Below are 16,109 nucleotides of genomic sequence, written 5' to 3' on the forward strand. Positions count from 1 at the left end.
GTGGTGTAATGGTGTGGGGAACAATCTTTCCGGGCACACGTTAGGTCCCTGATACCAATTGAGCAATATTTCCATGCTCCAAAGAATTCAGGCTGTTCTCGAGCCAAAGGAGGGTCTGACCCAGTACAACACTGAACAAAAATATAAACGCAACATGCAACAATTTCAAAGATGTTACTGAGTTACAGTTCATATAAGGAAATCAGTCAATGAAAATAAATGCATTAGGCTCTAATCTATGGATTTCACATGACTGGGAATACAGATATGCATCTGTTGGTCAAAGATATATTTTTTCTATATATATAAAGGTAGGGGCGTGGATCAGAAAACCAGTCAGCATCTGGTGTGACCACCATTTGCCTCATGCAGTGTGACACATCTCCTTCCCATAGAGTTGATCAGGCTGTTGATTGTGGAATGTTGTCCCACTCCTCTTTAATGGCTGTGCGAAGTTGCTGGATATTGTTGGGAACTGAAACACACTGTCGTACACGTTGATCCAGAGCATCCCAAATGTGCTCAATGGGTGACATATCAGGTGAGTATGCAGCCCATGGAAGAACTGAGACATTTTCTGCTTCCAGGAATTGTGTACAGATCCTTGTGACATGCAGCAGTGCACATTATCATGCTGAAACATGAGTTGATGGCAGCGGATGAATGGCACGACAATGGGTCTCAGGATCTCGTCACGGTATATTTGTGCGTTCAGGTTGCCATCGATAAAATGCAATTGTGTTCGTTGTCCGTAGTTTATGCCTGCCCATACCATAACCCCACGGCACTCTGTTCACAACGTTGACATCAGCAAACCACTCGCCCAAACAACGCCATATACACTGTCTGCCATCTGCCCTGTACAGATGAAAACCGGGATTCATCCGTGACGAGCACACCTCCCCAACGTGCCATTGGCCATCAAACGTGAGCATTTGCCCAATGAAGTTGGTTACGGCGTCAAACTGCAGTCGGGTCAAGACCTTGGTGAGGACGACGAGCACCCAGATGAGCTTTCCTGAGATGGTTTCTGACAGCTTGTGGAGAAATTCTTTGGTTGTGCAAACACAGTTTCATCCGCTCTCTGGGTGGCTGGTCTCAAACGATCCCGCAGGTGAAGAAGCTGGATGTGGAAGTCCTGGGCTGGCGTGGTTACACATGGTCTACGGTCGTGAGGCCGGTTAGACGTACTGCCAAATTCGAAATACCTACTAAACTGGTTACTGTGTATATAGGACAATGCCGCAAAATGTGCCAACGTCTGCTAGTTGGAATATGCTCAATGTGAGCCGAGGTAATAAATAATCTTGTATTGTCTCTGTCAGGAGTCATTCATATCTCTTGAATCTGACTGCTATCCCATGTGCATCAGACATACATCAAAGTGTAATAATTAAACCGCTGACTGCGTTCCATGCATTTTACAAGCATTTTGCTACACCCACAATAAAATCTGCTAAATCTGTGTATGTGACCAATACAATCTGCTAAATCTGTGTATGTGACCAATACAATCTGCTAAATCTGTGTATGTGACCAATAAAATCTGCTAAATCTGTGTATGTGACCAATAAAATTAGATTTGATTTGATGCTCCCCAGATCGCAGGTTTGTCGCCTCGACGGAGAGCGAGAGAATCTTCATGAAGAGATTCAAGGAGATCCTGAAGGAAAATGAGTTTGATGTGTAAGTAAAACCTTTCACCCTCAATCTTGCTGTTTTTTTTTTAACGTGGGCTTATCACTTTCCCCGTTTTTAGGGCAACTTGACTATAAGTCATCGATGGACAGACAGTTGCTCCACATTGCGTGAGTAAAGGGCTGTGCTTGGTTTGGAAAGTTTAGAATGGGATCATCAGCAGGGCTGGTCTTTCAGAGTAAACATATGCTGCTTCCAATCTCGTTAGCAAGATGATATCTACCGCCGGAGACCACATAAATTGGGGTTTGAGAGAATTTACATCTGGTCTTTCTTTATGTTAAAACATCTACTTATTTTCCCAATGCCTTTTTGGTTGTCTACTGTGTATGAGATGGTGACCGCATGTCTCTTCCTGGTTCATCTTAATGGTCAGAGATGAGGAGGGAGGGAGGAGGGAGGGTGTTGATTGGGTTACAGTGCTGTCTAGTATATCCCTCTCTGCTCCCTGCTCCCCCTTTTTTCTGAGCAGAAATAATTTCCTTAGATAAATAAAAGTGCAGTTGGTCCTGTGTGTGCTGTTACATCAGGCCCAGATAAGCTACGTTGTTACCAATGGGAGGAAAGCAGGGGAGGAAAATGAAATGGTTCTATCGAAGGCAGGTACAGGCCAGTATGGGAGCAGTTTGGGCCTTGGCACAGGGACCCGTCTCCTGGCAGAGCTTTGGCTTGGCAGAACTGTGCCCCCCACACACACACATACACACACACACACATACATACACACACAGCTCACAACTCTCACTGGCTGACTGGTGCTCTTTAACATATACAAGTACAGTCTCTCTCTCGCGTGCACTATTATATAAATGTATAAAGAAAACCCCTTGAATGACTAGGTGTCCAAACATTTGACTGGTACTGTATGTATTAATTCTATTGTTTTACTTTTAGATTTGTATGTGTTGTGAATTGTTAGATACTACTGCGCTGTTGGAGCTAGGAACATTTCGCTACACCCGCAATAACATCTGCTAAATATTTGTATGTGACCAATAACATTTTATTTTATTTTGAATTGATTTGTGTGTCTCTCTATGTCTCTCTGATTGTAACCTCAGACAGGCTGTACTGCAGTAAGAACAGTAGGGCTGAAATGTGTTACGGGCTGAAGGAATCCCCTGACACCTTCTAGGCTCCCCCTGTAGCCACAAAAGTCATTAGTGACGAGACTAATTAACAAAGAGTGAGACAGTCATGCACACACAGGCCCATCTCTGGAGCACATCTGCATTCCTTCATCCACCCCACAACGACAAATTATGATTTATTTTTTTGCAGAGAAAGGGAAGTGGTGTCTAAAATATTTGGGGGGGGCTAATTCCGGCATTGCTTGTTCCACCTTTTTGAGTTCCACCTTGCATGTTTTTCAATATTTAGTTGAGTTGCTAAGTAGTGAGTTGCTAAGCAATGCAAGGGTATAGCACGGAACAGAGCGGATGACGGAGCCTGATAGTCAGAAAGCCTGTAGCCAAGAGGCATTTGGGGTAAATCCCAAAGAACCACTGGCCACTTGCCAGCTTTCCATTCATACCTCCTCCTACACACACTGTACACACACACTTGTTTCTCTCACTCTCGTTCTCCCTCTGTCACACACACACTGTACACACACACTTGTTTCTCTCACTCTCGTTCTCCCTCTCTCACACACACACTGCAGCCATATCTCCTGATTAAGACAAGGGATGCTAATAAAACCTGACTTCTGCAGTGCTGTCCCAGGAGCCCTGTCTGTGACTGGTGATAACCTTAGCAGTTATATGCCCAGTCTCCCTTATCTCCCTTTGAACTAATGCCTCTTTTTAAATAGGACTCAGTCTGGGTCTGTGGAGGGCACGACAGAGGAGCCGGATCCCTTCCCAGCTGAACGGTCTGTATACCCTGATGTCCTGACCCCAGAGGTGCTGCATTGTACACCAGCTAACCAGGTGGAGGTTCACAGAGACTCTCAGACAGGTGAGAGCAACAAATGTCCCTATCGACTCTCCAATAGAATGTCTCTTTCTGCCAGAGAAGGTGGATCGACATTTGTCCTAATTCTCCCCAAACTCTCCTACTGTGACTGAATTTCAAGTGTGACACACAGTGTTGATCTACATTAGCCTAATCTGCTCGCTCAGTCTGCCAAGTCTCCTGTAGGAACAGTGGACATGCCAGGGAGGCTAGGCATCTGGCACACACAGAGAGCCAGGATGGAGTATGGCTGGGCCTCATGCTGAACCACTCCCTGTGCATGTGTCCCAAATGGCACCCTATTCCCTACATAGTGCACTACTTTTGACCAGGGCACTATGTAGGGAATAGGCTGCCATTTGGGACACACAGGCACTCTATTTGTCAGTAATGATCATTTTCCCCATGTCTTGCTCCATCTCGCTGTCTCGCTTCCCCCACCCCCACACCTCTCTTCCCTCCACTCAGACACTAAAAGGAACTGTGGTAAAGACCAGGGGGAGGCCATTGTGGATGAGGAGGCCATTCTGAGTCTGTTGGGAAGCAGCCAGACCTTCCTCCCCCTCTCCCAGAGATCCAGCCACTCCCCCTTACTAGGTAGGAAAACAAACCACACTGATTACTGTGTTCATTTGGTCTATGGAGAACAGCATATCCAACTGATCTTATGTCATTTTAATTGAAAAAATCTGTTTTTAATCAACATATTGTTTATTTAGCATAGCTAGCGCCAGGAGATTGATCTGACCATATGACCTGACCAGGAAAAGCTCCGGGCCCTAGTTATAACTCCAGCCCATAAGAAAAGCATCTAAGTATGGAGCTGATTGACCTCCGAGGTCATTTCCCCTTAACATACTGTGTTTGCTGTGTGCGTGTTGCAGATAGCAGCCAGAACCATCCCATGGTGGACCTGCTGGCAGGCCTGGAGGATGATGGGTACAGAGCAGCCCATATGAGGCAGAACTCCCAGCATTCTCTGCCCGGGGGAGGGAGCTCTCACTACAACAGTGACGAGGAGGAGGAGGGGCCAGAGCTAGAGAGGGAGGAGGCAGAACTCAGTCTGATGATGTCACAGAGATGGGACAGCAACCTTCCAGAACAGTCTTCTAGACAGAGGTGACTCATTTTTGTTTCTTTGCCTTGTTCTTTTTGCTCAATATGAATGAATTATGAGTTTAATAATAACTAATTAAATGAAGAAAACAAATCTAATTACAGCATTCTTTGAAAAAATGCATGTCATCTATCTTGTGCCCCAGTTTTCATGCTTATTTCTTGAAGAGCTGGATTTCTCTTGAATTTCTCTGGATTTCTCTTGAATTCACATGAGGGTAAACAGTAAACGCAGATGTTAGGCAGTCGGATGAAGGTCATCTGCGGTGAGCCGTGACTGAATAGTTTAAGCGACGCCTCATTGTTTAATCAATGTCTCTGTTACCTCCCTCTAGACCTGGTGTGAAGGATGCAGAGGAAAGCTTCAGTGACGAGCCCCAGGAATCCTCCGATGAGGAGATGGAAAGGAGGGGGGACAACTCTCTCTCTGCCAATCTGTCCATTTCTCAGCTTGATGGCGCTGCGGACGAGAACAGTGGTGAGTTATAAGAACGTAATGATAATAAACTACATATATCACGTCTAAGATTGTGTCATTGAGGCTTTCCTTTGATTCTTGTCACAGTATTGATATGTTATATCTGCTCTCCATAGATTCATTGTTAACGGACAAAGGCTCCAGGACCCACTCGTCCCTCACCGTCACAGACACGATCCTGGGGAAGAGGAACCCCTTTCCTGGGGAGACTGTCCAGCTGGAACCCCTGTCCTCCACCAAGGTCCTCCTAGAGTGCAAACACCCTGAACATAGGCAGGCCCACTCACAGGACGCAGAGGAACCAGCCAATAAGCACTTCCTCGGCCAGGACAGCCACGAGTGCTCCACGGTGTTCAAGGTGAATAAAGAGAGACCATATATCCAGCCAGTCAAACACCCCATCCCCTGCAATATCGCCAACCAGGCTGAGGTTTCTCAGATCTGTGTGGACAAAATGGACGTTGTTCGGCCTCTGTACACCTACGAGAAGAAGACGATGGCTCTGGAGGAGTCAGACCTGGACGTCTTTCCGTTCAGCAACGGGAAGATCACCCAGAGCAGGAAGAAGTACAGCAGTATGAAGAACGTTGAGAAGAATCGTCTGTCCATCCTGCAGAACCACAGGAGCTTCTCCCTGTGTTACTCTGAGCTGAGGAACTGCCCCAGCACGACAGATCTAGAGCTGGGTCAGAAAGGCTGTAAAAGCCCAATCCTGAGAAACAGTATAACCCCAATTCCCTGCCCCATAGAAGAGGACGAGCTCCTGGCCCCGCTGGAGGGCGGCATGGGCCAGGACAGCGAGGACGGCGACATGGGTGAGCTGAAGATCCGGTACGAGGACTATCAGGAGAACAAGACTGAGAGGACCATAGTAGCCCAGCAGGAGGCACACTATAAGTTTTTCCCCAGTGTTATTCTCTCCAACTGCCTAACCAGGCCCGCTAAGAAGGTAGTGGGCAACAAGCTGACCGATGGCTGTGCTAAGCTAGAGCAGCCAGAGACACGCAGGTCCAGGCTAAAGCTTGGCAAGAGGTCTTTGGCTGCTGCAGCCCAGAAGGCTAATGCGTACGCTGGGGAAACCCCAGCCTCTGACACCCAAGTCAGCACAGCCTTTATGGCCATCACGCCTACTTGTCCAAAGAGCACGGACACCGAGGTGAAGCCAGTCACAGTGGCAAAGTCAGTCGTAGTGGAGACTGGAACCACAGAACCACTGCCAGAATCCCCTGCCCTGGCCCCTCCCCCTCTACCAGCCCCTATCGCTTCCCTTGCACCGGCCCCAGTCCCTGCCATTCTGAATGAGGCGTCTGTGGAGGGCAGGTTACTGCTTGAGCTCCCTGCTAAAGTAACCTGCACCAAAGCCTCAGGTCTGCCTGGCAGCAAGTACACCCTGAGGGCCAAACGCAAGATGAGCTACGACAGCAGCGAGGACGGGGAACAGTCGGTATCCTCTCGCATGAAACACCCTCTGGCCATCCGAGACCGCTTCAAAGAAAACTACGTCCTCAGCACGCAGGAACTAAAGTACCAGAAACGACGGAAGGTGTACAGAAAGGAGCCAAGGGAGCTGCCCATCATCATCAAATATATAATCATCAACCGGTTCAAAGGTCAAAAGAACATGTTGGTGAAGATGGCCAAGGTGAGTGCTAAGGAGCAGCGGGTGGTGCTGACACCTGACAGAGTGGAGACGTACACAAAAATGTCCCCCATCAAGACCTTCTGGCCTAAGGTTCCACAGTCTTGTGCGGTCAAGTTCCCTCTCAGTGAGCCCATGGCTAGTAAGAAACAGCCCAAACGAAAGGCCAAGGTCAACACCACCACTAAGAAAACGGTCAACAGCCCACCCAGAGTCCGAGTTAGGCAAGGGGGTGAGAGGCCTAGAAGGACTAGAGGCCTTAGAAAAACCTTGACTCCCTCTCTGCCATGCTCCTGGCCATGTTACTGTGAACTGGCCGATGACCACATCACTGAGTACACTGATGTGATGGTGGAGTTGGGTTATCTATCTGAGAGATCCCTTAGCCCTGTTGATTCAACCCCACCCCGGTGTTGGTCCCCCAGTGACCTCCTTATGGAAGCCATAAGTTCTGATCGGTTGGTGAACCGATTAAATGATCCCTGTCTCACCTCTGTTTGTCAGGAACCCCCCCCAGAGTCGTTAGGCCGAGGCGTGCGGAACCGCAGCCGGACGGCTAAACCTAGAAATGTAACCTCTACCAGCCCAAGAAGACGGATTAAGCTTTCAGAGGAAGTCAAAAAGGAGAGCACAGCGAGAAGGAAAAGTACTATTGGGACTCCAAGGAGGAGAAAGAAAGTTCTAGAAACAGTTGATGGAACAAGTGTGGGTGGTGTCTGTACTACTACCATCACCACAAGAACGAGGAGGCCTCGGAGGAAGAAGCAGGCAGAAGGGCCTGAACAGCCCCCTGTAAGAAGCAGAGACTGTGACAGTTCCCAGCACCTCTTCCCAGAGGGTGAGCTGCCTTCTACTGAATCCTCCTCAGAGGACATACCACCCTTTCAGAAGCCAGCAAGCAAAACCAGCCAAATCATTGACGGCTCTAAATCCTTAACCCAGTTCTCGCAGTCTATTGAACCAAAGTCTGAGGACTGTGAAAGCTCCATCATGGAGGTAAACCAAAGCTTTGCTCTTGAATTCGTCCAAATGCAGCCCAACCTACCGCAGGGTTGTGCTGTGAAAGCAGACACTACTGATGATGAATGCACATCCCAACAGGTTAAATCCCCAACCCAGGTGGAGGACAGAAAGGGCACCCCCAAAGCAGAGTCCCCTCACTCAGGCCTTCGGAATGGGAAGACCTTACCTGAGGACATCTCTGGCCTGGCTGTTCTGAAGAAGCTCCAGCAGAGAGGTGGGCAGTGCCTTTCCACTACAACACAGCCCCCTGGCTCCACACCAGACCCTGCTGCAGCCAAGCCATCAAGAGCCAAGAGGGCTCCCTCAGCCACCCCACGGAAACCCCGGGCCCCAAGAACTACAACTGCCAAGGAGGGGAATCCCAGAAGCAGGAAGGAGAAGGCGAACTCTCAGCCAGAGGTACCTGTAAAGCAAAAGCCCCCCATGTCAGATGACAGTCCAGTGTTCCTGTCAGACCCAGGCCTGGACAGCTGTTACTCCATAGAGGACAGCCTGTCCCCAGAGCTCCCACACAACTACAACTTTGACATCAACGCCATCGGTATCGGTAGCCAGGCAGAGTTCTCCAGCCTATACATGGGCAGCCAGTTTGTTCTGACCGACAAGAACCTGCCTCAGAAGTTCCTGAGTGACATCACCCAGGAGGCGGTACCTGCCTTGGCGCTGAGCTTAGAGACGAGGCCCGAGGTGCTGTTTGGCTCAGGGGAGGAGCTCCAAGAAAGCTTGTCCGGACCTCTGACTCCTGAACTCTTTGACAAGCCAAAAAATTGCGAATTTGTGTCCAATCATCGATCACCTCTGGACTCTGAGAGGTTACCAAGGAGCAGAGAGTGGGGAACGTCTCTGGGCAAACTCCACGGCCTCAGCCACTTCCAGGGCTTTCACTGTGAGAGGAAAGAGCTGCTGTTCTCTGCCTTTGACCCCATCTTACCACTGCCTTTGAGCTCTGCGTCTTTCGCAGACAACGAAGGGTTGCAGACTGGAGACCTACTGGAGGGGAATTATGCTTTTACATCGACCACGCCCTGTAGTTCGCCACGCTCCTTTAGCTCTCTATCCCAGGTGAAGGTCATCAGCCAGCTCCTCAGAGGGACAGGGGGGGGAGCCCACATCCTCAAACCCCTCATGTCCCCTCCCAGTCGGGAAGAGATCCTCACCACCCTCCTGGACCTGGAGATGTCTGAGGTCACCTTCCAGGAGCCCTTCTGCAGCAACCCCTCAGACGCCCCAGGGAAACCCAGGTAAAATCACTAAACTCACGGGATTACTTAAAAAGCACTTTATGACAGCTACAATGAGGGGGGAAAGTATTTGATCCCCTGCGGATTTTGTACGTTTGCCCACAGACAAAGAAATTATCAGTCTATAATTTTAATGGTAGGTTTATTTGAACAGTGAGAGACAGAATAACAACAACAAAAATCCAGAAAAACGCAAAAATGTTATAAATTGATTTGCAGTTTAATGGGGGAAATAAGTATTTGACCCCCTCAATCAGAAATATTTCTGGCTCCCAGGTGTCTTTTATACAGGTAACGAGCTGAGATTAGGAGCACACTCTTAAAGGGAGTGCTCCTAATCTCAGTTTGTTACCTGTATAACAGATACCTGTCCACAGAAGCAATCAATCAATCAGATTCCAAACTCTCCACCATGGCCAAGACCAAAGAACTCTCCAAGGATGTCAGGGACAAGATTGTAGACCTACACAAGGCTGGATGGGCTACAAGACCATCGCCAAGCAGCTTGGTGAAAAGGTGACAACAGTTGATGCGATTATTCCCAAATGGAAGAAACACAAAATAACTGTAAATCTCCCTCGGCCTGGGGCTCCATGCAAGATCTCACCTCGTGGAGTTGCAATGATCATGAGAACGGTGAGGAATCAGCCCAGACCTACACTGGAGGATCTTGTCAATGTTCTCAAGGCAGCTGGGACCATAGTCACCAAGAAAACAATCGGTAACACACTACGCCGTGAAGGACTGAAATCCTGCAGCGCCCGCAAGGTCCCCCTGCTCAAGAAAGCCCATATACATGCCCGTCTGAAGTTTGCCAATGAACATCTGAATGATTCAGAGGACAACTGGGTGAAAGTGTTGTGGTCAAATGAGACCAAAATGGAGCTCTTTGGCATCAACTCAACTCGCTGTGTTTGGAGGAGGAGGAATGCTGCCTATGACCCCAAGAACACCATCCCCACTGTGAAACATGGAGGTGGAAACATTATGCTTTGGGGGTGTTTTTCTGCTAAGGGGACAGGACAACTTCACTGCATCAAAGGGATGATGGACGGGACCATGTACCGTCAAATCTTGGGTGAGAACCTCCTTCTCTCAGCCAGGGCATTGAAAATTGGTCGTGGATGGGTATTCCAGCATGACAATGACCCAAAACACATGGCCAAGTTAACAAAGGAGTGGCTCAAGAATAAGCACATTAAGGTCCTGGAGTGGCCTAGCCAGTCTCCAGACCATAATCCCATAGCAAATCTGTGGAGGGAGCTGAAGGTTCGAGTTGCCAAACATCAGCCTCGAAACCTTAATGACTTAGAGAAGATCTGCAAAGAGGAGTGGGAGAAAATCCCTCCTAAAATGTGTGTAAACCTGGTGGCCAACTACTAGAAACATCTGACCTCTGTGATTGCCAACAAGGGTTTTGCCACCAAGTACTAAATCATGTTTTGCAGAGGGGTCAAATACTTATTTCCCTCATTAAAATGAAAATTTATTTATAACATTTTTGACATGCGCTTTTCTGGATTTTTTTGTTGTTATTCTGTCTCTCACTGTTCAAATAAACCTACCATTCAAATTATAGATGGATCATTTCTTTGTCAGTGGGCAAACGTACAAAATCAGCAGGGGATCAAATAATTTTTTCCCTCACTGTACTGATGTGAAAATGGCTTTATAAATACATGTGATTGATTTGATTTAAGGGTTGAATGACACACAAAGATATCTATGATTGGCAATATTATGCCTTATCACAGCCTCATCAATCATTCCATCATTAATGTCCATTTTCAAATCTCCAGGGAGGTTGGTGGGCGTAAGCTGATGGTGGAGACCAAGTTGACCAAGGAGCTGGCTGAGTTCAACGGGGACCTGTGCCTGGAGGGGCTACAGTTCTGGAAGACAGCCTTCTCTACCATGACCCGGGCCGGCTCATCTCACACACTGGGAGCAGAGGACACCAGAGACCAGGCCCAGCTCAGCCCCTCTTCAGCCGGGGACCAGAAGGTCATCCTGGTGCCTTGCATGAGTGCCCCCAGGCGGGAACGCGTCCAGCTATGGCTGGAGGCCAGAAAACAGTACGAGCATCTGCAGAGGGGCAGGAGTGACATGGGAGAACTGGAGAGGGGAAGGTTGGAACAGGTAAGAGAAGAGCAGCAAACAGACAGGACTGAACAGCCCGCTCCGTTGCATTGTTCAGCATTGGAGGACGAGGAGGAGTTTGAGAAGCTCTCAGGTATCAGGACTCGGAGGGAGAGGAGGAATGATCTGTCCCTACAGATATCACCTGTTGGAGGGGTGGAAACTCAGGACATTCCCAGAGTAGTGAAGCCTGTACCGGACATTAACATCAGAGACTCTGAGGAGGAGTACTTTGGTAAATCCATCTCTCCACACCTGCTGCCATGGCAGGAGCCCACACAGCACAGTCCCTCAGGACCAGACGCCGTAGAGGGAGAGAGGAGAGGGTCAGATCGAGGGTTACCCCTGTCCCCCAGGCTCTGCACCTCTCCAGAGTGGAGGGAGGAGAAGCACTTCCTCAGTCCCTCTCCCTTCCCTTCCATGAAGCCCAGGGGGGACGGGGAGTGTACCAGCCCCCAGCTCCACAGCACCCCAGTCCTTAGGCGACACACAGGCAGGGATGAGTCTGAGACTGTGTGCAGCACCCCTGTGACTGAAGGTAAGCCCCTTTATTCCCCGGCCGCAGGCTATTAGCAGCTGTCACTCTTCATCCTGCCTCAGCCGCCAACGTTAACTCAGACCATGGAAAATTACATTAGCGATAGCATCCGCTATAACCTTTTATTTTACTCCAACTTTCTTTCTTACCTCAGTGGGAAATTGTTATGGCTGCCATAAACAACTACATAATTGACTAATCAAGCATACCAGAATTGTAAATCTGTCGCAATTAGTTTTAATAGGAGGAAGCCGTCTGCATGCAGTGGTTTTGTCCTCTGGAATGTCATTATGCGTCGCACCGCCCCACCACGATCCTTAATTCATTTTGGGGTTTCTCTTCCAGACGCAGAGTCCACGTCTCAGAGACTGCAGCACAAGAGAGGGGAACACACAGACACCCTGAGGAGAGTGCTACTGACCACACAGAGGAAGGTCAGGACAAACGCACAGAATTTAAGCTCCTGTTCATTTAGGTCATTCCCTCCAATGATCATTTGGTGTTTTGTTGATGGTGGTGGAAAAAGCCGTCTCAGGCGCCATTCCAGAATCTCTCATAAGTGTTCAATTGGGTTGAGATCTGGTGACTAAGACAGCCATGGAATATGGTTTACATCGTTTTCATGCTCATCAAACCATTCAGTGACCACTCATGCCCTGTGTATCGGGGCATCGTCATCCTATGAGGGCATAGCCTTGGTAGTCAAAATAATGGCCTGCCCAGTATTTGTATGCAAGACCCTAAGCATCGGGGCTCCCAAGTGGCGCAGCGGTCTAAGGCACTGCATCTCAGTGCAAGAGGCATCACTACAGTCCCTGGTTCGAATCCAGGCTGAATCACATCCGGCCGCGATAGGGCGGCGCACAATTGGCCCAGGATCGTCCAGGTTTGTCCGTGGTAGCCCGTCATTATAAATAAGAATTTGCTCTTAACTGACTTGCCTAGTTAAATAAATGTTAAAGAAATACAAATAAAAGAATAATGGGACGTTCAGGAACCACATCTATGTGGAATATCCTGCTTTCAGTATACTTTTTATTTATTTTATTTAAGGGGTGGATTTGCTTAATATTTGTGGAAAGAATGTTCTTGTCTGCATCATTTCCAATCCCCCATATATTTTTGGGGTAAATATATATATACATACACGCATGCATACATATACACATATATACATACACATACCTACGGTACATAGACATACATACTTTTTTTAGAATATACCTTTATTACCACCCTTACCACCCTTCCCCCAATTGGAGTAAACCAATAAACACTTAGGCTTCTACCTTCAGTTGATATATCTTATACACATTTTACAGACACAATATATTTTACAATAGTTATATTTAGTTTGTTTTTAGTCCTTCCTCTATTTCTGATGTCCATCCAGTTTGATTTCTATTTGTAACTGTGCTATTTCAGAAAATGTCTGAACCTATATACATTTTACAGACCCTGTATGTTTTACATTGGTTATCTTGTTATTAGTCCCACCCTTCAGCTCCATTCAACCCCTCCCATCTCTCTCTCAACATCATCCATTTTGGATTTCTATTTGCCATATATTTTTCAACTGTGATGTGATGCTTCATAAAATTAGTGAACCTTTCTATTCTCATAGCTTCTATAGATTGTAAATTTTAAAATAAACATTTTTGCTAAAATAATGATTATATTATTGATTGATAGATTATGGCTTTTAAAATCACCCAGTAATGCTATCTGCAGCATTAGTTCTAGGCAAATGCTGCAATTCTTCAGCCATTCCTGGACCTGTGACCGAAAACGAGCTACATATGGACAATACCAAAATAAATTATCTAATGACTCTGCCTCCTCACAGCAGAATCTGCAGAGCTGGGAAGATTGTATTCCCCATATATATAACATTCTATTGGTTGCAATAATTTTGTATAGTAATTTAAATAGAAAAAATGTGAAGTTTTGAATCCGGCGTTGTTTTGCGTATCAGTTCATAAACCATGTGTCGTGGAATGGGTACATCGAAAATCTCTTCCCAACTATTTTGCAATTTATATGGCACAGCTGTCAGTTTTTTTGTCCTTAATTAAATGAAATTGATATGTTTTTATTTATCACACTTTTACAAGTTTTACAAGTACAAGTTCCTTACATTTTCCCCTTCTACTTTTACCCCTTTTTCCCCTTCTACTATTAATTGGTTGTAATTTTGGGTGGAGCAGACATTTCCATATGTCTGTGTTAGCTGCATGTGTGACATAACTCCACCAGTCCTATTTATGATATCATTCACTAAAATTATACCTTTTTTAAACATTTCTTCAAAAAATGTTTTTTTAATCAATGAGTGTATTTGAGTTTAACCACAATATTTGTTGTATTATTTGTTTCTTTCTTTTCAGGTGGATTAAACTGAAATTGCAACCAACTTTCTAAGGCTTGTTTAAAAAAATAACGATATTTTGGAGATTATTTCCTTTTCAAACAACCAAAAGTGAGCAGGTGTAATCTGAATAAAGGGAAAAGGCCCGTCTTGAACATAGGATGAGACATTCCTACCAATCACCAGTTTGGATTTAAGTATAACTTTTGTATGACTGATGCCTTTAGTGAGATGTCTAATGCTTTAATATTTAATAATTTCTGCCCTCCAAATTCACATTTGTTATATAAATAGGCCCTTTTAATTCTGTCTGGCTTGCCGTTCCAAATAAAATGGAACATTTTTTGTTCATATAATTTAAAAAGCAGGTGTAGGCAAAACCATGAGCAAATAGGTCAACTGTGATATAACTAAAGAGTTAATCAGGGTGATTTTTCCACAAATTGACAGGTATTTTCCTTTCCATGGTAGCAAGATCTTATCTATTTTTGCTAACTTTCTATAAAAATGTATTGGAGTGAGATCTTTGTATCCCTAATTTACTCAAGTGTTTGCATTACTTTTGTCAGTTACCTGTGTTGGCCTCAATATACCTGCACGAGCAATGTACAGTTTTAGAATATTGATGAACAGCATCAATCAAGTAAATGGCCCAAAACAAATGTCAGATTTCACGTAATTAAAACAATACCGTAAAGGGCTTTTAGCATTTACTTGATCCGCCCTGATACGCTGTTCTCTCTTTAATGTGACGTGAATAAGCTTTCCCCCTATTCCCCGTCCCCAGAACCAGTTTGCTGCTTTGAACGCTCCAAAGAAAGACAACTCTCAGATCGAGGGCCCCAGCATCAGCAATTCATACGGATTCAAAGTCAGCTTGCAGAACCTCCAGGACGCTAAAGCCCTGCACGAGGTGAGACACCCACACACACACACAGAGATTGACTGACTGACAGACACACACACACTTCCCACTGACTCAGCTGTTTTCTCACTGACAAACACACACACACACACAATGTAGTTGTAAGGAAGGAATGTGACATCTTGCTTGTCTTTCATCTGTAGGTGCAGCACCTGACGTTGATGAGCATGGAGCTTCACGTGCGGACCCGGCGGGACCTGGAACCCGACCCCGAGTTTGACCCCATATGTGCCTTATTCTACTGCTTCAGCTCTGACGCACCTTTACCTGACTCAGACAAGACCCAGCTGACTGGGGCCATCGTGGTAGACAAGGACTGCCAGGAGAGTGGCCAAGGTGATGGGTCACGCACTCTGTCCCTCCTGCCAAGCTGTGGATGGACCACACTTATCTGACCTTCAAGTATTGTTGTATTGTGTTCATGGTCATTGTGCTTAGATTTGAAAGGACCGTGTATGGCTGTGTTTACACAGGCAGCCCAAATCTGATCTTTTGCCAAATTATGGGCAACATATCTGATGTGATTGGTCAAAATACCAATTAGTGTCAAAAAAAGATCCGAATGGGACTGCCTGTGTAAATGCAGCCTATATGTTTGTGATGTACATTTGAAGTCGGAAGTTTACATACACTTAGGTTGAAGTCATTAAAATTAGTTTCTCAACCACTCCACAAATTTCTTGTTAACAAACTATAGTTTTGACAAGTCAGTCACATCTACTTTGTATAGGACACAAGTCATTTTTCCAACAATTGTTTACAGAAAGATTATTTCACTTATAATTCACTGTATTACAATTCTAATGGGTCAGAAGTTTACATACACTAAGTTGACTGTGCCTTTAAACAGCTTAGAAAATTCCAGAAAATGGTGTCATGGCTTTAGAAGCTTCTGATAGGCTAATTGACATCATTTGAGTCAATTAGAGGTGTACCTGTGGATGTATTTCACAATGCTTACCTTCAAACTCCGTGCCTCTTTGCTTGA

General features: G+C 46.2%; 1 protein-coding gene across 2 annotated transcripts in view; it reads left to right on the forward strand.

Moving 5' to 3' along the window:
• The window catches only part of LOC112250062 (DNA polymerase zeta catalytic subunit), a 108,279-nt gene that overhangs the window by 64,232 nt on the left and 27,938 nt on the right, over positions 1 to 16,109 (forward strand). For both annotated transcript variants that reach the window (XR_006083380.1, XM_024419904.2), the window contains exons 8-17: positions 1,602 to 1,686; positions 3,512 to 3,657; positions 4,123 to 4,251; positions 4,539 to 4,773; positions 5,106 to 5,248; positions 5,365 to 9,151; positions 10,951 to 11,828; positions 12,174 to 12,262; positions 14,984 to 15,109; positions 15,265 to 15,457. Coding sequence is in view for 1 of the 2 variants with exons in the window: in XM_024419904.2 (XP_024275672.2) it covers positions 1,602 to 1,686; positions 3,512 to 3,657; positions 4,123 to 4,251; positions 4,539 to 4,773; positions 5,106 to 5,248; positions 5,365 to 9,151; positions 10,951 to 11,828; positions 12,174 to 12,262; positions 14,984 to 15,109; positions 15,265 to 15,457 (5,811 nt within the window). In the remaining variant the exon portion in view is untranslated. The remainder of the gene's footprint in view (positions 1 to 1,601; positions 1,687 to 3,511; positions 3,658 to 4,122; positions 4,252 to 4,538; positions 4,774 to 5,105; positions 5,249 to 5,364; positions 9,152 to 10,950; positions 11,829 to 12,173; positions 12,263 to 14,983; positions 15,110 to 15,264; positions 15,458 to 16,109) is intronic.

Source organism: Oncorhynchus tshawytscha, linkage group LG05, assembly GCF_018296145.1.
Source record: "Oncorhynchus tshawytscha isolate Ot180627B linkage group LG05, Otsh_v2.0, whole genome shotgun sequence".
Lineage (NCBI taxonomy): Eukaryota > Metazoa > Chordata > Actinopteri > Salmoniformes > Salmonidae > Oncorhynchus > Oncorhynchus tshawytscha.